This window comes from Trachurus trachurus (genome assembly GCF_905171665.1).
Source record: "Trachurus trachurus genome assembly, chromosome: 22".
NCBI lineage: Eukaryota > Metazoa > Chordata > Actinopteri > Carangiformes > Carangidae > Trachurus > Trachurus trachurus.
The window spans coordinates 3,882,373-3,904,111 of NC_139907.1; the positions used below are offsets into that span (position 1 = coordinate 3,882,373).

Consider the following 21,739-nt stretch of genomic DNA (forward strand, 5'->3'; position numbering starts at 1 on the left):
TTTCATGCGCCGATAATGACGGCGAGTTGGAAGCAACAAGGAAGGAACGATTTGGTGATTCAGTCAAGTTTTGTGACTTAAAAATGAGACTGTGAAACACTTTTCAAGAGGCCACGGGCACCAGAAACTCACCACAGTGTGAATGTGATCTGATTAAACTTGCTCCTTGTGTTATTTCTGACTTCCAGCGTTGGGAATAACGGCGTTAATAAATAAACTGCATTACTGACGGCGCTAATGTTTTCAGTAATGACGAGTAATCCAAAAAGTTGTGCCAATACTGAACTCAAGAAGTCCCGTCACAAAATAATAATACACTCGTTTACGTCGTGTATGCTTAATTAGTCAACTAGGTGGAAAAAAGCCGTTTATCTGATCCAAACAGCTGACAGGCGGAGTGTGTGTACAGTGCGTTGCAGAACCTGCCAGTGTGGAGGAATACTGAGTGAGTTGGTTAGTTCCAGATAAACGGGGTTTCAGGGGGGCGAGTCCACATAATCTGACATATTTGAGCATTTTATTAAAAAGGTAACGCAGTAGTTACTTTTCCTGGTTATGAGTTACCTTTATAATGTAGTAACTCAATTTTATTTGTATTGTCTATCAAAACATGGATGAATGAAACCAATCGACTTTCTATCGACTACGTCTCATATTTCTATCGAGGAAAAGGTATTTCGCGCTATTTCGTCATCGTTTTATCGCCCAGACCTACAATGATGTCATTATTCATATCGGTGAATTAAGACATTGCGGCCGATCTCACAAATTGCATAAAATGTGAAAGTCTACTAATTACTTTTTTAAAGTAACGTGCCCAACGCTGCTGACTTCAGACAAGCTGTTCATGCACCTGCTGCTGAAACCAACACCAGAAACACACACTGCTTTTTAAAGCAAAGAAGAGGAAGATAAAGTTCAGTCGGATCTGTCTCAGCATTTCTTTTTTTGTTTCAGCGTGAGAGCATCTGATTGAAAAAAAGTGAGACAGAGGTCAACGTCTTATCTGGCGCTCCACACACAGGTCAGCTGTTTGTGTTTCAGGACCTTGAGTGGAGATTGATTTATCAACAGCGTTTAACAGGCGGCGCAGACGTTACGCTCCGTATGGGTTTTCAAATTCAGTTTTGATGTAGAGAAAGAAAAAAAAAAAAAAGCTTTTTGTGGCGACGAGGAGAAAGCAGAGAGAGAGATAAAGACACTAAATCTGTTTTATCTCAGAGTCCCACACTCGGCGGTCAGAGGGGTCGGCCCCTCTCTGGTGTCGTAAATCAATCGCACCCCCGCTCTGACCTGCTGTGGTTATTTAAACCACCCACACCAAATCTAAGGGCAACTTTCGGGAGCACATGACAAAGCATTATGGGAAATTGGGATGGGAGAGTCCCAGGAAGCCGGAGATGTTTTTATGTAAACATGTTTTCACCACAAACTCAGAGCAGGGTTAGTGTTAGGTTGTTCTAACCCTGACTAACTAAACTCTGTACATATATAATAAGTGAAACTTTCTTTCTTTTAAACAGTGTAGGCAAAATAAGCTGCAGTTTCTTCAGCCTTCGCCTTTTGGGCTCTACTTGACACAGTAATCCTAATTGTATGTATGTACTGTATATATATTATGTTCTGTTGAATGGACCAAAATAAACTACGACTACTAGTTTCTTCTCATTCAATTCATTCCTTTGACCTCTGGTGCAGCTTAAATACTCTTAAACCACAGCCGACTCTGTAAATATTTAACACTTTCCCAACTGTCTCTTGTGATGTATGAAGATAAGTTAGGTGTTCATGTTCATAATTAACCACTTAACTGATCATCACCCATGATGCTGATCAGTCAGTTAAACAGTTAAAATGTCACTGGTTGGTTGGCGCTCTGCGTGCTGCTACAACATCTGAGCTGGACTTGGCCGAGGAGGACGGACGTAGGTGTTGTAGGCCAGAGGGCTGGACTACGAACGTATCACGAAGATGGCTCTCTTATTACCTGATCGCAACCAGGTTATGTTCAGAGTTTCATCTTAAAATCGGCTATAAAAGTGCCGCTGTTTCACTATTTAACTCATCTAGAGCTGGCATCACCTTTACTTTGAAAGTCCAGTGGAGCTGGATCAGAATGGAGCGTTTGATCCGCTGGCGTTGACTTTCTCTCTGAGTGTCTCCGCCTACAGATGTTCAGCTGAGGGAATACGCTGCTCACCTGTTGAGCCGAGCGTCACAAGCTCATTATATATTAGGCTATATATATTTTACTTATACAGTCTATGGAGACCACTGAAAGAAGTTGTGTGCGCGCAACAGGACAGATTATCAGATGGATAATGGGTAAAGTTAATAATTTCAGGTTATTAATTGAGGTTTTGTTGAGCTGGATGTGTTGAGCCTCCTTTGCATTAAAGGCCTCTGGACTCTTTGTTTTATTTTGAAGTTTGACGCCAGGTCGACTCGTGCACCACGGAAGAAGAAGCAATGCTGCTCCTCTGCTTGTACAACTCCACCTCTATACCGTAAATGATTATAATCTGCTTTTTTTTTTTAATCCATGTGATCTTGCAAAAGTTTGCACAGCTGACAAACTCATCCACACATGGCCGACTCTCTCCTCTGCCGCTTCACGTCTAGAAGAAACACAGACACACACACACAGGTCTTCCTGCAGATCTGTTATTCGTGTTCCTCACTGTCTGGACGCACGCAGATTGAAGAGACAATGGGTTTCGGGACCATACACTGATGGCTTTTTTTTTTTTTACAGACTGGACACAATGGCGTGTTGTTCCTCCTGAGTGAATAGGAGGAGATGAAGCTCAGAACAACAGGGAACGGCTTGTTAAAACAAAATTCCTGCCTCGTTGAGTGAGTGTTATTCCAGTCCACCTTTTCTGTTTTCTCCAACAGCTGGAAACCAAGAGGATCAAGCTGTCAGCGAGAGAGATGCTTGGAAGGTTTACGCATAAGAAGTCTTACAAACTGAGTGGGCCATGTGCTGAAATGTTAATCGCTACATCATGTTACAACACTGGAGCAAATGAATGCAGCAGGATGTCCCAAAGGAGCCACCGTACACAGGCTCTGCTCACTGTTTTCTTTATTACGCAACAATTATTTGGCCATAAAATGTCTTGAGAACGTCCCAAAGCCCAAGTTCCCTTATTTTTATTGTTTTTTAATCTGCTCAAGACCAAAACATATTGAATTTTCTCTTACAGAAGAGCAAAGAAACCAGCAAATTCAAATATGAGAAGCTTCAGGCAGTGGATTGATGTGATTTACGCCTGAAATATGGAATAAATAATAAACGAATCATCAAGATTCTTGCTGAGTTTTTGTCTTACGGGCTTTTAGTCTTGTTTTTACCCACACTGAGCTTGATTTCACTGTAGTACAAGAAGCAGAGAGCTGTCTGTGAATGTGCCGCTCTGGATGCTGTCACTGTATCCACTCGGCCGAGCGACCTATTAATTGTTAATGACAAAGCTTCAGAGGGAAACAACTCCGGAGGGCAAAGTCTCTGTGATCGCGTATCAGGAGCCGCGGCTCTTATTAGTGGGCGTACTGTGAAGGATTGGGTCGCAGGCAGCAGATATCCAAACGGGGCTGCCCTGAATACCAGTTAGATTACAGGTCTGACGCCTAATCAGCGAATGTCACCGAGCCCTTGAGCAGAAAAGGGGGGACGAAGCCAAGTGGGTGAAGGTAACAACACTCCTTTTGGCAGAGTCGGTTTTCTGCATTTAAGTGTAAGCAAATGTGCAAATAAACATTGGCAAGTTGATTTTCTCTCTGGAGGAGAAAAATCCTCAAGCAGCAGGACAATCTTATCACCATAGGTTTATCATATAGATATACTTATCTATCTATAACGTGTTATGCACATTTTTATCTCCATTTTTATGGCATTTTGCAAACTCCATGACCAGTAATTATCTGAGGCAAAAATGTCAAATTTGACTGTAAATAGGTGTAAACTCCAACATATATGAAAAATGGAGCAGTTTATGCAGGAAAATAGAAACTTAAAGACCTTAAAATGAAGTTTTACTGATTTTTCTTTCATGCATATTGTAAACAATACATGCAGCATATTAAATTTATACGTTTTATATTGGGCCAGGCTTTGCAAGGAGGTGAAAGGACAACAACCAGCAGGTGTGTGTGAAGCAGGAAAGTTCCCATGTAAAGTTTCACCCCCACCTCTGTTTATTCTACACTCAAGTAGTGATCCATAAGGATTCAACTTCCTTGAAACGTGGAGATTGTTGTGAAACTTCACAGGAGGGAACTTTCTCAAATTCCTCCGTGTAAACCAGTAGGGAAGTGTCTCCTGTCAACTTCCTCTCTTTATATTGACACCAGTGTGTGTTTGTGTGTGCATGTCATGTTAGTTGGTGTGTTAAAGGTGCATTTTTACTGTACCTCCCACCGGCCGTAGGTCATGAAGAACAGGGAGAAGGGGATGGCTGTGCCCGACATGGCGTGTGTGGACGGCATGCTGTACTCCGAGTTGTAAAACATCTCCACTTTGACCACGGGCGGCGACGCGGGCCTCGGCCAGCCGATCACATCCTTGGTGCACTGTCCCAGATACATGACCCAGACCCAGACCATGATCAGCCTGCGGCCCACGAAGGCGTCCAGGTTCCAGATGACGAAGGGGAAGAAGGTGATGTAGAACAGCTCGTTGCCCAGCTCGGTGCCGAAGGTGAACATATAGTACAAGAAGCGGTTCTCGATCAGGAACTCCTGCCCGGCGTCGCCCGTCAGAGAGTTCCTCCGGAGCGGCTTCACCGTGCTGCTGCCCCGAGACTCCCCGGGAATCTCGCTCCCTGGCTCGGCTGCAACTGCCGTCTCTCCCCCGGAGCTCTCCCCGCCGGACACCACCGCTCCATTCTGCGGGGCATTATTTTCACTTTCTCCCCCCACCCTAACGTCACTCTCGGTTGTCCTCTTCCGAACTGTCGTCGTTGGTGCTGTTTCCCCTTCTCCAGCTCCGATTCCGGCTAAGTTTTCACTCTCATTTCCCCCATTGACACCGCCGCCGCTGCCGCCGCTGTTGCTACGAAGATGATGGTGATGATGATGACAAGCGCCGTTGTTGTGAGCGCGAGCCCGGTCCGTTTCTTTGCCGTTGGTGGCCGTTGAACTACTACTAACGTTACTACTAGCTCGCGCGGTAACGTTATTTCTCGAAAACGTCTCTCGGACACCGCAGATTTCCTGAAAACGCGCGACCAGGTGCGGGTCTTGCAGGTAGCGATACGACCCCATGAACCAGCTACTTTCCCCCATGTTTAACCACCACCAACACCACCACTACCACTCCGGTTGAATCAATCCCACAAACCCACACACACAGCCTAGTTTTCGGCTAACGTTAGCTGGCTGGCTAGCCCGGGCATCATGGTAACGTTAGCTCAGAAGTTAAAATTTTGAAGCAAGTTGTTATGGCGACGCGTGGAAAAAAGAAAGAAAAGAGCAGGACCGTTGTTAAAGTTGGACGGTGACGGAGAAGCAGCCGAAGTGGACGGTGTCTTGGTCCGAGTCCGAGTCCTGCGTTCAGTTCAGTTCAGTTCAGTTCAGTGTCCCGCTACGAGTGGTCTCCTCCAACCAACTGACAGGTCCGTGAAGCCGTCGTGGGAGCGCGCCTTGCACGTTGCGTTTATGGACTGTCGGAAATTTCATACTTTCATACTACAAGCACAAAATCTGGTCACAAAAATGGACACAGATTTGGAAAAAAAAACAAAAACAGATTTAATCCTAAAAATAAAATAATATTTTCACATACAGTGAAAAATACTGAAGTACTGATAAATCACTACAACTTTTCATTATTATTATTATTTATATAAATAAAAAACTGAATTGTGAACACAAGTGTATGTAGCCTACACATGTTTTGTTCTTTCTAAATTCCTTAAATGAACTGATGGAAACTGTTAATCTAAGAAGGGCAGGCACAATAAGCTGAAGCTTCAGTTTAGGTTATACACGTTTACTTTTTATATCATTTTATATCATTTATATCATATCATTGTTATGTAAGCTGTTGGACGATCTGAATTTCCCTGCTAGGGATTAATAAAGTATTTTTTCATTCTATTCTATTCTCTAGAGACCTTTCCGGTCAAGGTACATTTGTTTTGTTTTGGATTTTGATACTGTAAGATAAAAAAAAAATGAATTATTGTTTTTTGTTTATTGATGTGTGTAGGTGAACTTGATTCTTCAAGTAAAAAACAAAACAAAACAGCAAATAATAATGATCTCACTAGACTAGACTTTACATATATTCCTCTACGTCTAAGAGATAAAGATTTTACCCCACTAGGTAGCCTATATAAAATGTATGGTTCAAATTTACAGCTTCTCATCGTAACTATTTTGTTTTGCAATAAAATTATAACTATTTAGTATAGCCTATAATCAATATAGACTCATAGTTAATCATTATTCGCTAGTAGCAGAAACAGTTTTCTACATTCAGTACAATCTTCCAGTTATTTTTCCACAATTATAAGTAGTAAAGCATATGGACACTTTTGAAAGGTAGAATATTAAATATTATTGGTCCCATAGTGAACCTGTCTTGTAAGGGGGAAGGTCTTCTTGGATAAACTGAGATGTTAAACAATGAAGAAATGTAGCTACACAAAACCACTAACATGACATACTCAGCTCTGTAATGTTCGAGTTTGCATGGAGCACTTGAAGGCAACAGCAATTCCGGCGCGCACGCTGCATTGACGTGCAGCAGACGTCATGACGTAACGTGAACGCGCTTAGTGGTTTGTAGCCTATTATTGAGGTCTGAAGCACAACAACCAAAACACGAGCTGGTAGATAGACACTTATAGATTCATACTTTATATACATACATACTTTATTTGATAATCAATCACCTGAAAAAGTGTAATGGCCCTTTTTCAAAATAGTTCATCTTAAATATGGAATATGCATTTTCATCAAAATATAAATTCTTCTTTTTGCTTTAAAATATCACACTTCTCTTTAATAGTTGCCTTCAGTTTGTGGTTGTTGTTGTGTGTGTATGTGTTTTTTTTTTTCTATAATTGTAGTGATTGTTATCAAGATGCACGTTTTCAAACTCCCAGACAGAGACCACTCAACACTCAAGATACAGAAAGAGACACAGAAAAAAGATGAGTTCTGTTTCCATCAGGACTGACAGTAGGAAAATACAGAGTATATAATATCAGTTTAAAGAAACTCTGCTCTTTGATATTCAGCCTTAATATCAAAAAACAAAATAGCTGAAACTCTTTCACAAAAATTATATTTGGTAGCAGAAAAAATATCGTGACTTCTGAGAGTATCCCCTCTCTCTTTTCTTTTTTTTACTGCATAAAAAGCAAAAGTTTGACTCATTTCACCACAGGAAATCCATTCGCCTTACACCAACACTTTACTTTAACCCCCTCTGTTCAGCATTTAATGTTAATAACACATTATAATGCGATTATATGGAGATATTTATTCATATTTATTAATGTAGAACCATATTCTACTACATATTCATTTATTATGTTTAGACAAGTTTGACAAATGCATCAATAAATGTGAAATGATCATATTATTAGGCATTAATGGCATGTTTTAATATAAATGCTCAATGAGGGATTAAAGTAAAGCGTCACCATTTTTCCATTCACTTTCACTGTGAGGATAAAAACAGATCAGGGCTTCAGGATGAACTCTTTCACCAGCAGAGAGCAGCAAAGTGATGCAAAAATGAAAAAAGGAACCAACAGCATAATACTGACTGAACACAGGACGTCAACCACAGACAGAAACGGTCTTCCCCGCCCACACGGGGCAGTGAATGCACCTCCAGAGAACAAGGATGTGTTTTCATTTTCAGCTCACACAGTCCAGGGATTTGTTACACAGAATATTTCATAGATCACACAGTTATAGCATAAAAAGATGACAGAAGCATATCAGCGCCGCATATTCTCCATGCAAGCCCCGAGGTGCATCAAAGGTTATAGCCTGCAGTCTGTAAATCCCTGAATATGCTCACAGGTCACATGAGCAACAGTAACGATAAAAAAAATTTAAAAAAAATCAAATCATCAACACAACATAGCAACATCAAAAATTAAAAACAATCTCCTCCGCTCAGAGTCTCTCTCACATTTTTGCACGAATACCACACGGCAGTGACGCTGCAGCAGAGTTATAGTTTGACATCGGCACCAGTCAGAGACCCTGTTGATCCTGAGGCAGAAGCAGAGATGGACAGAGTACTCCACCCCAGTACTTGAGTAGGAGTATAAATACTACTGGTCAAAATTTACTCTGTTACAAGTAAAAGTAGCTCAGTCGACATGTTACTGGAGTAAGAGTAAAAAAGTACTTGCTTTTAAAGGTACTTAAGTATCCAAAAGTACATGCTAAGAGTAAGAGTGAGGGTAAATTTATTATTTTTCACATCAATGAATGACTATAATTTTTTCTAAATGAATTTAAGGAGCTTTTAACTCTTGTTTCTGAGAATGAACTCTTTGAAAGCAGCTGCACTGATGTGCTGCTTTTAGGGGTTAGGGTTTCCTTCTTTGACAAACACAGCTTGTGTCCAATAGGATTTGAGAAAAAAAAGAGCAGACCTGAAAGTAACGAGTACTTTTCAGCCTTCCTAGAAATTAAAAGTAAAAATATTTGTCTTGGAAATGTATTCAAGTAAGAGTAATAAGTACAGAATAAATCTAATACTCAAGTAAATTTACTCCGTTACTGTCCACCGCTGGGCAGAAGAAGAATCAGGGTTTCTCAGCTGCTTATATCTCTCCCCCCGGCGCCGCTGAACTGAACTCCTCGCAAGGTGACGACAAGAGGAGGCGGCGACTTGCTCAAACAGAGGCTACGACACATCATGACCATGACCCCCCCAAAAAAGGTTTTCCATAGTGAACCGAGGAAAAGCAGCAGCAGCAGCAGCAGCAGCAGCAGCGACAACGGCGGCGGCAGCAGCATCAGATTTCCTCCTGGTGATTTTTTGAACAAACAGTGTGTGTGTTTGCTTTTTTTCCCAGCTTTTTTGCACAGTGTTGTTCTGTTGGTTCAGTCAGCCGTTGTCGTCCAGGTTGTAGAGCAGGACCTGGTGGTGGTTGGAGCCGGGGAATCCGGGGCAGGAACCGAGGCTGTAGAGGCATCCGGCCGAGGGGTAACAGGGCACCAGCCGGTAGCGCTGCTGCAGCTCGTCCAGGCCGAACGCCGGAGAGCAACAGTCCGTCACCAGCACCTTCACTCTCTTCCTGTCCGGGTACATCAGCCGCCGCTGCCCACCATCTCCACCCATTTCCTCCTCTTCTTCCTCTTCTTCTTCCTCCTCATCTTCTTCCTCTACTTCCTCTTCTTCCTCCTCCTCCTCGGCCTCCAGCTCCTCCCCCTCGTGGTGGATCTTCCTGAGCAGGTTGTTGATGAGGACAGAGCGTCGCAGGTAGGCCTCGGGGTCCTCCAGGAACCTCAGCTTCTCCAGGGACAGCTTCAGGATGCAGCTCCGGTCCTCCTGCAGTATCAGGTGCTGCACGAGACAAACACACAAGAGGACAGGGGGTCAGCATCGTCAACTTGACATATGGTGGTTTTATTCAAAGCAAAAGTAGCCTAGAAATGTAGTTGCACCCTAGCGGCAGCAAATATTTTTGCTCCGTAGGTGGGTCTAGAAACTAGAGCACTGGAAAAGAGAGTAACGACACGCATTGGTCCAATGGAAGCGCCTCCTGATGGCAGAATATGGGTAGCCTATTGCAAAGCGCCCAAGAACTGACATCTCTGCATTGTTGGTGAATGAGCAAGTGTGGTGTTTTCAATAATTTAAGGACATTTATAGATCGCCCACGTTAATACCATCGTTGAGGATCCTTTACAGATAAACATTAACACATAGACGAGTAAAAAACAAAACAAAAAAAAACAGTTGTCTACATAATATTTCAATCTACATTTTGTAATAAACAAATTATAAGTAATTTGATATGACCAAGACACCTAAAAACAAAAACAGGGCCATTTTCATCAATTTACAAGCAAGTGGGCAACACACATACATTGGAGTGAATGGGTTTTCTGGGCGCTTTTGCAATACCCACATCCTGCCACTCGGGGCGCAAAACCCTTACCACGGGAGTCAATGGTGGTGTCGTTAGCCTACTCTCTTTTCCAGTGCTCTACTAGAAACGAGCCATAGGAACTTTTTGAGTCTCGAACACCGTTTGTGTTCACCAATCACAGCGCTCTATCTGTTTAGAGAGTCGTTGGGCGGCGATGACGACATACATTTGAATTGGCTTGTCAGGCTAACGTCATCCTGCTCTTTGCTCTGATTGGTCGTAGCGCTACCCTATTGGTGCAGAGGCAGTTTGAAAGACAGCCTTCATCCCGCCCCCTGGATTGAGCCGAGGTCTACCGCTCGTTGCCAGACTAGACATTTTAATGATCTAGTCTGGCTTGTCAGGCTAAAGCAAAAGCTAAAGGAGGATGATTTTCCTCTGTAAGCAGATAATTAGAAATACTCCATGACAGTATCCTCTAAAAGCAGTGGTTCTTCACGGTCCTTGAGAGGGTTCAAGGGGGTCCCCAACTTGAATTTTACCACATTTTTTCCCCTGAAATTTCTCGTTATTCAGTCTCAGAACAAATATTTGTGTGTTTCTGGTGTTTGTTTCAAAATCTGTCCAATGGGGGGGTCCATGGTCTAATTTGTGTCAGTTTAGGGGTCCTTGATGTACAAAAAAAAGTTTGAGAACCACTGGTATAAAGGACTTTATACCACTCCAACTGAGTCTTGAGCCAGATGTTCTTAAGTTTATTAAACAGTCACAATTTGGGGGGAGGGGGATGGAAATAATGTGCATTTCTGCTGGAGCCAGTTCAGGACAGTAACTGTGGTTGAAATCTCGTTAAACGCTGAAAATAAACAAGCAGCATGATAGTTTGTTTTTTGTTTTTGTCATTTGAATATGGCCCTTAATTGTCAGAAATTTAATGTTGCACATTTGGTATAATCCTTAATAAAGCTGCACAAAATAGTTGAAAATTGAACTTAATCTCAATTATGACAGGAGCAATCACAAGAGCCATTTTTTGCATTAATTCCACTTTTAACACTGTTATCTACATACAGTAGTTTTGCACAAGACATGTAGTAATCCAGAGTTGTTATATAATCATCACAGATTATATAATCATCCATCACTTCTTACTTCTTCTGATCTGAAATCTATAACCTGGATTTTACGGTGAATTGAATTCTGTCCTTAATACAAAGGTGTCGTCTGCATAGAGGCGTAGAAAAGAGCTCAGCTTTTAGTCGTGGCTCTACAGGACTGTTGAAGCTGAAGGACGTGAAGCAGGGCAAAAGAAAAGGCTTCAGGTAAATGGTTCAGACAGGTCAGGGTTCCTCAACACAGCAGATGAAATCACACTGAAGGTTTGACCCTGAAATGTCTGCAGTGAAAAGTGAAGAAAAGAAAAGAATGGATTCGTACTTTTTGAAAATATCCACGTAGGCCTCGGTGTAAATCCTCCTCCTCCGCATATTTCCTCTTGAAGTAGGCAACTTTCGACGTTGTTGAATGGTTTGGTCTCTCTCACAGGGAAGGGACTGCTGTAGGGCGAGAGAGCAGAGAGCAGACGTTTACCTATTGAAACGTTTACAATGAAACGCAACAACATCAAGTCCCGCTCTCTACAAGTTAAAACCTTCTCTGCCTCTGAAATATAATGCAGCCAGAAGATGTATTTCCTGTTTGTTAAAAACATCAGGCATCAGGTCCAGTTAGGGCATCACATCATGTTTCAGATGTGTGGCCTCCCCTCTAAACTTCTCAGATGGTTTCGTTTAAAAACTGCAAGGTACAAAGACTTAAAATCGTCTTTAAATAATCTAGAGTTCGTAATTTAAAGGGGAACTATGCAAGTCTGGTCGCCTTTTCACTGTTTTGCAAGGTTGTTTTTCCGCCATTCATCACAATTACTCAGAAGCTGTTTAATTAACATAAAAAATCGTGTATAGTTCCTCTTTAACAGCAAAAAATCTATTAGAAAGTGTGAAACATGAATGCATATTGCCAGAGAGGGCCTTAGCAGGTAAATCTAAACAGCATCTGGGGAGCTGGGGATGCTTTTGGGTCAAATTTATGAATTTGGCAGTAAAGTTGTTGTGCTGCTGTGTTGAACGATGCTGTTTGCACCTGACATGTCTCTGTGAATAACGCTCTGCAGGTGTGATTGTTATACCTGCTGCTGACGATGGTCCACAGCCGGCGCTCAGACTCTCTGACTGGATTTTGAATCAGTGCGTCTGAGTCGATCTGAGCCTCCACATCGCCCTCAGGCTCCTGGACGGGGAAACAGAGAGGAGGAAGCAGAGATAGAAGCAGAGTGAGCATGAACATAACAACTACAAACATTCATTGTGAAACCTAAAGCCTATAGATAAGATTGTAATGTTGTTTGACATGAGTGTGTGCAGATCTGTGCAGGAAAAAGACAAAATATTCAGAACAATGACAAAAGAAATGAGGAAAAATAAAGAAAATACATTCAAAAAGAACAAAAAGGAACCGTTTCACTTCATTTATTTGTTTTAAATCTGATAAAGGCTATAAACCGGGCTTCTAATTTGCATTTTTATTGCCTCTTCAGTGTTGGGATGTGATGTCGTGTTTTATTTGTTGGCTGCTAAAAACAAACACTCAGACAAAAAACCTCCTGTCCTCAGAGGCTCATCTGCATTCAAGACAGAGCAAAGGGAGGAGGAGGAGGAGGAGGAAGAGGGATGAGAGGGTGTTGTGTGTGTATGTGTATGTGTTATTGAATGTGTGTGTGCATGGGGGGGGGGGGGGGGGGGGGTGCTGTTACTTAAGATGCCATAAATCAATCATAAACACAGAGTGGGAAGCTTTATCGTTGTGAAACATTCGCACCGGCTCCCTGAAGCTGCTGCAGTGACTCACACAAACATCCAACTGCCGCCTGAATATTTCATCTGTGGGAGAAGAAGGACGCACGATGATGGATGAGCGTGAGCCGAGAGAGAGCGAGGCTGCATGCGTGGGAAGTGTGTGTGTCTGTGTCTTTCTCTCTCTGTGTGTGTGCATGTCTAACCTTTTGCAGAAAACATTTCCACTAAAAGCAGCTTCACAATCCCACCTTTAAAAAAACCACCGTCCACCAATAAAGGAACTTTTAACAACTGAATTATAAGAATTTGATTTAATGCACTTTTAATTTACATATAATCTGCAAAATTTTAATTAACTGTGAGCTAAAGAAACCAAGAAATCAGACCTTTGTGACCTCTGATCGTGCAGGTTTTATCCAAATAGTCAAATTTTCTCTTGAGATATTCATTATGTTAGCCTATGAGTTTCATGCCAAATAGTAGGAACATTAGCCTATATTCACAGCATATTCTGATCTATTATCTGTTGCAAATTTGCATTTTCAGTTTTGTTTTTATGTGTTTTATTATAGTTTGCATGCATCTCTTCGCCCCATGTTTATCACTTTTATTTCCCTCTGTGTTTGAAAGCAGCATCATAGCCTAATTTGTTTAAAAAAGAAAAGATAAGTAGGCTATCTACAAAAAAGAAGAAGGAGAAAGAGAAAGACGAGTGGTGTCTACCGTTATTTTTATGTTTCATCATCTTTAATATTTTGAAACAGAGAATAATATTGGTGTTGAAGAAAGCCAATGAAATTTGTAACAACAGAGAGGGGCAGGTATTATAAGTTTTCTTCATCCTGCTCCTTTTCATTCATGGAGAAAATGTGTACACAATGTATATGTGCAACTATGTGAGAATGTAGCCTACATACCATGAATGAAATAAATCGAAAATGAAATGAAATGAAATGAAATTAAAGTTGCCTTTAATGTAAAAACCCGTTAAACACTGTTAAAGCGTCTCTCTCTCACCTTTGAATAATTCAGTCCGGCAGCGGTGGAGTAAATCCCAGTCACAGCCTTCCTCTCCGGTGATGTCCTCCTCCGCTCCTCGGCGCGACATCGACCGTCCTCACACCGGGGCTCAGCGACGCTCCTGCTCGGCTTGAAGATGTGTGTTTGGGTAGCCTATGTGTGGTAGCCTCGGTTCCCGCACGCAAACGCAGCACCGCGGACTGACGGACACAGACAGACAGACAGACGGGCGGCTGCAGCTCCGGCTCCTCCGGGGTGAGACGCTCTCTGCTCTCCAGCCTCCTAAAATATCCCGTTCAACCGCAACAGGAGAAAAACACACACCGCTCCTCCCGCGCGCTGATTGGTCCTCGCGGAGGCAGATGTTTCCTGTTGCTAGGAGACTGAGAAAGCGCGGCGGCGGTGACGCTGCAGCAGCATCCTCCCTCCTCCCTCCTCCCTCCTCTGCATCTTTTATGGCAACCAGGGCCGGCCCTAGGATTTTGGTGGCCCCCTAAACAAGATTTTTGATTGTGGCCCTGCACTCTAAGCGCAAACACCAAATCACTGGTTAAAACTGAATACAGACATGTTTATGCCCTCTGAGGTTTGAGGCCATTTTCTCGAATTTAACATATTTTCTTAAAAAAAAATTTTTTTTAAGATACTTGCAGATGTAACAATACTCAAGTGTTTTATGTCTAAATATTATAACCTCCGCTGTAAGCACACTGAGGCCAGTTTGTCCTAGAACACTGTATAAAGAAATAATTTAGGCCAAATGCTGGAAATTTGAGGTCTGCTTTTTGAAAAAATTCAAATCCCTTGTGAAAACACTCCTTCAGTCATGAGAATGAACTGTTTTTGGTGCTTGAAATAGGATATGAATACAGTAATATATAAGTGTAGAAAACAAGTCTAAAATTAAATTTTGTAAGATTGCTTTTTGAGCACAAATGTTGTCATTCTGCCGTTCTATTTTCACCAAATGTCTCAAATGTGAGATGAAAGAAGCTGAATATTGACTTCACATTACATATAAAGCTCATAGCTGCACGTGCAGACCTCAGGATGTTTAAATGACTTGAATGAACCCCGGTACCTTTCTGATCATGTGGCCCCCCACCTAACGGCTGTGGCCCTAAACAACCACATAGAGTGTTTATGCCAGGGGCCGGCCCTGTTAGCAACATAAGAGACACAGTGGGACACACACAGGAGTTACCTGTCCCTCCTGCCACAGCTTCTGCTTTGAAACTTCTGAATTGACTCGTTTTATGTTGTAATTTAATGACTTTTTACATCTTTGTACTCTTTTTTTCTTCTTTCAATTGTTTCTTTCATCTCTCCGTGGTTATTTCTCATCTGGTCTGTTTGTCTTTGTCACTGTTTTGCAGCATCTCTTTGTGGGTTTTTGCTTCTGACTTTCTAAGAGAAATGTTAACAGCCATTTCACACAGACGCTCTGAGCTCATTCAATATGGAAGCCTGTTTCTGAATGAAAATAAATACAGTAGGTATACATCATAATAAAGAGATTAAAAAGTAAAAAATATGAGATTAAGGCAACATTGAGATAAAAAAAAGTCATAATTATGAGATGAAATGTCAACATTATGAGATAAAAAGTCCTAATTATGAGATGAAAGTCCTAATTATGAAATTGAAATGTCATAATTAGAGTCAACATTATGAGATAAAAAGTCCTAATTATGAGATGAAAGTCCTAATTATGAAATTAAAATGTCATAATTAGATGAAAAGTCAACATTTTTAGATTAAAATTCAGCATTATGAGATTAAAGTCATAATTAATTAAAATATCATAGATGAAATGTCAGCATAATGAGATTAAAAGTGATTTTTCATACTTTCTAATATATAACAACCTTATTCTAAACAGAAAACATGAATACTTGAGGGTTTTAATTGGAATTATGATATCAGTGACTAAAAATACCATCAATTGTCATTTGTGCACTGGATTGATACCAAGCAAAGTTCAGGAAACCTAAAGGTGAAGTAAACACAGGCCTGATACGTCACTATAGCTAATAAACAACAACATAAACAGGGCTGTAAAATCCTTGTAACAAAACATCTGCTGCCACAGATTAGGTCAAACTCTCTCTGAAAAAAAAAAACACAAGACTCTAACTCTGTAATCTCTAATCTGCTCTTCTGATGGAAAGCTCTACCACCAATTACAAGAGGGGCGCAGTGTGTTGTTGTTGTTGTTGTTGCTCAGTGCATGTGATTATAAAAGCCTCATTCTCAGAATTAAGACATCTGAAACAGAGATTAGAAAGGAGAGGAGGACCAGAGAAAACAGATGGCAGACAGACCTTCCCACAGTGGGGATCTTCTGGGTTTTATTGGCAACGACAAAACTTGGTACAAAAAGTGCTTTCTGGACGCCGTAGGGGGCTCAGCATGCACGGCCCGGACCGGGGGCTGCAGGCCTTCAGTCCCTGCTTCATACAACAGCATCTACACAGTTTGGTGTTTGGTTTGTGTGTTTGTTTCAGGCCTACAGGAAGTTGAATGTCAACAGAAAAATTAGGAATAATCTTCATGGACGAGTCGAAGATTTAAAGGCTGTGACCTTGACACAACAAGTCTGAGCTCTGATGGACACTGTCTTGAAGAAGCACTTTGACATTGAGTCGGTCTCATAATCTGGTGTCCAGAGGGGTAATTAGCCTAGCTTAGCATAAAGACTGGAAACAAAGGGAAACAGCTAGCCTTGGTCCGTCCACAATTCAAAAATACACTTTCATCACTTCATCACAAGTTTACCAATTACTGTATGAACACTTTAATTCTAAGTTACTGTGAAGTAATTACACCATATAATAACTCGGCTACGTCTACTCACTTTTACGTTTCTGTTTGTGCACATGCCATATAAACATATAAAGATACAGTTTGTTTATGTTTTGTTTTTGAACTGTCCTCACAGCCAGGCTAACAGTTTCCCTTTGTTTTCAGTCTTTATGCTAAAATAAGCTAAACTAGGAGGAGTTTTTTCTGTTGTAGGCCACAATATAGCCTACATGTTAAAGCTTTATATTTGTGCAAGAATCAGGGGAAAAATCTGATATAATTGTGTCACACTGTCCCTTTACATTAACGTGTTTGGCGTCCTAGATAAAAAAAATGAACATAAACTTGTTGTGTTTCATGGTCTTTGTTTTGACTTCACTCCCTGTAGACCTGCTGCAGACTTAAATCTATCTGAATCTGGTCTAACGTTGGACTCGAGCCCCCCGGTCCAGGCCCTTGACATCAGGTCGCCTGCTCTGGATCGACAGGCTCAAATAAAATAAAATAAAATAAAATAAAACAAAAACCCTCCATGCATGCAGTCCTACTGTACAGCTGCAGTCACTGGGAACAATAACGAGAAAGGCTTCATGCAAATTTGGATCGTCCCCTCGTCACGGTGGATATGTTTCATGTCAAAAATGTTTTACAGGCACTTCATCATCAAGAATATTATTACAACTGTATTACATCTGCAGCACAATGTGTGATTGTAATACAACCTGGGATCTGGATTCAACTTGAGCATGCAGATGTGTTACTACAATAGAAATCATTAAGAACATAAATATTTAAGAACATTGAACATTTACTTATCTTAAAAATATAGAATAGATGTTATAGATTCTGTACAACAAGTCGACATGCATAAAATATATCAGTCTGTGCCAGTAAATATATAGTTCATGTCACTATTCACACTCACAACTGAAGCCTGTGAAAATAGGAGTGCTGATATTAAACGTTGTCTATCCAATTACGATTTATTCTAACAAGAGCAGGGTTTAAATAACTTAAAGAACAATCCTGCTCCTTTATAGGCTACTACATTTAGTCTATCCTACACTGGACCACCTGTCCTCAGCATGCATGCAGCTAACAAGTTTTTTTTTTGCTTACAGAGGTCACGTCAACTGTGGACTACGAGGGTTTTCAAGAGGTTAGCGTTAATTAGCTAGCTTTCTACTGGCTAACATCCGCTAGGCTATTACTACAAATTGCAGCTATGTGTGCAGTTCTAGAGCGCAAATCTTAACAGGCGGTGCAACAGGAGTTGTTGTTTTATCGTGGCTAAGATGAAATGGCGCTAAAGTTTTAGCCTATCGTTCATTTGAGAATAGCCTACTGAAGCTAGTAGCGGCTAAAGTCTCCGTTGCTAACGTTTGTTGTTGTGCTATTTGACCTCACTGACATCGACTTGACTCAGAACTACATTGTTTTGGTCTTTGACAGATGTTTATGTACAAAAATAAAAAAATATGAATAAAAAATAATGCAATCCACATTAGCTGTAAACCCTAAAAGCTGCACGCCGATTGTAGCCTATTATTATCTTTTTTTTTTTTTTACAAAAGCATCAGGCTAGCTGCAGCAGCACTCCTATTCTCCACCAGCGCTTCGTTTTATACCTGAAACAGTCGTCATTACACATCTGCAGTTTAAAACATGAGACGTTACAGCACTCCTACAGCTTTTGTTTCCTGCTTTTAACAGATACAGAGAGTGAGTCCATTCAATTGTGCCCTTCAACATATCATTCGTTCTGAATGACGGATGTTGTTTTCAGTCCCTGAATCGCCGACAGCAACAAATAAAATCATTGTGTTTCAATGGAGAAGAGAGACGGAGCGGATTGTGTTTGTGCATGTCGTTCATTGTTGGGGCTTTTGTTCAAACTGCTGCAAACATCTGGTTCACAATGTCATGAATGTCTCAGGAGTTATCAAGGTTGAAAAATTGACGATTAAAGAAAACCTGTTGTGCTGCTTCATGGTTTAAAGTGTTGAGGAGGAGGATGATGACAAGGATGAAGACGATGAATTTGGAAATTAAAAAATATTGTGTGCTGTGCTGTTTTCTTTGGATAATAAATAAAAAGGATTATACAGGCTATTATATTGTATTACAGTTACACAACTGTTGCAAAGTGGTTGGTTTGTAAATTATTCAAAAGGAAAATTAAGAAGACATTTTTTTATGGCAAATTCCTAGAAATATCAATTTTTATGATTATTTAATATATCAGAGCTTTTAAAACTGGAAATAGAGTTAATTATACTGTAATGTTTTAGTGATCTGAGCAGAAAAAAACTATTAAATCCTATCTAATGTTTAGTGATGAGTCTGCTAAAACTGTGGGTGCTTTTTTTGTGTGAAATGGTTGAATTGGCCCTTTAATGCACATGAAGGATTTGATTATACGCATCTAACCTCACCTAATTAGTTATGCTTGGTTTGCAAAAGTTAATTATCGACGTAAATGTTGCATTTTTGAGTAATCTATACATTTTTCACTTCAGTTTTTCTCCAGAAGGTTTTATTTCTTTTTTTTTCTTTTTTTTTAAATCACCTGCCTGAAGAAAACCAACATGTCTCTGCCATCGGTGTGTGAACCCCTGAGGGTTTCGGAGCTTTTAGTTATCCGTCTACACAAACAGATATAATCCCCCCCCCACCACCACCACCACCACCTCCCTCTATTCTCCTCATGACTCAATGACGCTCAGACGGGAAGAGGATGAGCATTACCGTCTTCACACTGTACGATTCTACAGCTGTAACTACCAATTACCACAAAGAGAGAGAGAGAGAATGTGTGTGTGGGGTGGGGAATAAAACACACACACACACACACACACAGACACACACACACTTCCAGCGTAATTCATCGCATGTTATTAACAGCTGCAGTGAGATATTTAAAGCCTCTTTTCAGCTCAGCGTTGATGGCTGTTGGAATGAGCTTTGACTCGTGAAGGAGACCGAGTCGCGGCCAAATAACATAATTCAGTGTTGATGATCTGTGTGTGTGTCTGTCTGTGTGTGTGTGTGTGTGTGTGTGTCTGTGTGTGTGTGTGTGTGTGTGTGTGTGGGGGGGGGGTTAAGAGTCTCCAGCTGCTGGTCTTCCTGCCTGTAGTAGCATGAGAGGAGAATATGAATGAGTGTTGAATATGAATGAGACGTCTTCCTCCTCCTCCTCCTCCTCCTCCTCCTCCTCGTCCTCGACTTCTACTCGAATCATGAACCATCTCCACTTCATCTCCACCATCGGTTCATCCACTCATCTTTTGGATGACGCAGAAGAAGGGATGGAAATGTTTCTCTGTCGTTTATTAAAGACGGCAGCGAATCATTTGCTGGTTAAACCTTCTAAAACATAAAGAATGGTTTTATTCGTTTAAAAAAGCTAATGTAGGTGTGATCTTAACAGCAGCACTGTGAGGAATGATATAACATAAGTAATAATAAAGACCAAAGTGATAAACCTGTGTCGAATTAATGGAGATAATTTCTCAAATTTGTGCTTTTGCATGTGTTTTTTTTTAAGTTGCAGTACTGTATGTTGACCTCTCAGGGCCACCGTACTTTGTCTGTAGTGCTTAGGCTACATGAAATAAGTGAAACATTAGTATTGGAAATGTACGACGGGGTATTAGGGCCACATTGAGAAAAAAGAAAAAGTCGTAAATTTACGAGAATAAAGTCGTACATTTCCTACGAGAAAAAACTCATAACATTACGAGAATAAAGTCGTAAATTTATGAGAATAAAGTCGTACATTTCCTATGAGAAAAAACTCATAACATTACGAGAATAAAGTCGTAAATTTACGAGAATAAAGTCGTACATTTCCTATGAGAAAAAAGTCATAACATAACGAGAATAAAGTCGTAAAATTACGACTTTATTCTCAAAGTTTGTGATTTTTTTATTTGTCAATGTGGCTCTAATACTCCGTCGTAGAAATGTGTTTATGAGAAAAGATTTAGTAAATTCCACACCTTTTAATCAAATTAATTCAGATTAATTGTCTTTTATCGTTTAAATATCTGATATTTGTTGGACACAGCATGGAAAATCTTTTCAGTATCACATTTACAGGATGTTTTATCGCTCTGTTTCCTCTCTGCTTTAGTTTATTTGAGCCAAAATGAGTGGGTTTTTGTGCAGATCAGTTGGTTGATTATTTGATGATGTTCTACAAACATAATTAAGAATTGATTTATCTTCATCTGTTTCTTTCGGGGGACAATGAAAACAAATGAAATTGAAGGTGTTTATGTGGTGACATGCTGATGTGAACTCCCGTCTTCATGTTTGCACAAGATAACCAGGCAGGTCTGATGTTTCTCCAGGTGTGGACAGATGTGACGATGCTGGATAATCCGTTGACTTTGAAACCACATCCGTCTCCCAGTCTTTTACTTCCTCTCCTGACACTGAAATGTTCTAACTAAAGAAGAAATTCCCTTCAACCTTAAAGGATAATTTCCGTTTTTTACAACCTGGACCTTATTTCTAGCATAAAATACGATCATTTCCTCACCCAGATAACTTTGGTGTCATTTGGAGTCGTTTTGACGAAATTAGCTCCAGCCGAGAGCCGCGTATATCCGTATAATGCGAGAGCACAGGGCAGCAGAATGCAGCCTCTAAATAACACATTATCCGCCGCAAAACTCGTTCATTTCGCCAATATTTTGTTATGATACGCTAGTGCTATTCCCCTCTGAGTCCGGGGTTAGCTGTTATCAACATCCGGGGTCTGTAGGTTGACCTACTGACCTCTGACCTGGATGATGTCATCTCTGAGCGCCGCGCGGCTCATTCTGATAATAATCATTCTGCTTCGGCATTCGGGTCCATTTTCATCTCAACTATCCGGAGCTTTAGTGAGTCCAGGTTGAGGAGAGGAAGCCTGTGGAAGCTGAACTTCATCCAGCTGCTCATTTTGTTCTGACAAGTCAGAAACACGCAGAAACG

General features: G+C 40.9%; 1 protein-coding gene across 1 annotated transcript in view; it reads right to left on the reverse strand.

Moving 5' to 3' along the window:
* The window catches only part of sgpp1b (sphingosine-1-phosphate phosphatase 1b), a 28,123-nt gene extending 23,290 nt beyond the window's left edge, over positions 1 to 4,833 (reverse strand). Inside the window, exon 1 of the mRNA XM_083998630.1 lies at positions 4,417 to 4,833. Within this exon, the coding sequence (XP_083854756.1) occupies positions 4,417 to 4,710 (294 nt within the window). The 5' untranslated portion in view covers positions 4,711 to 4,833. The remainder of the gene's footprint in view (positions 1 to 4,416) is intronic.
* Positions 4,834 to 21,739: the final 16,906 nt, after the last annotated feature.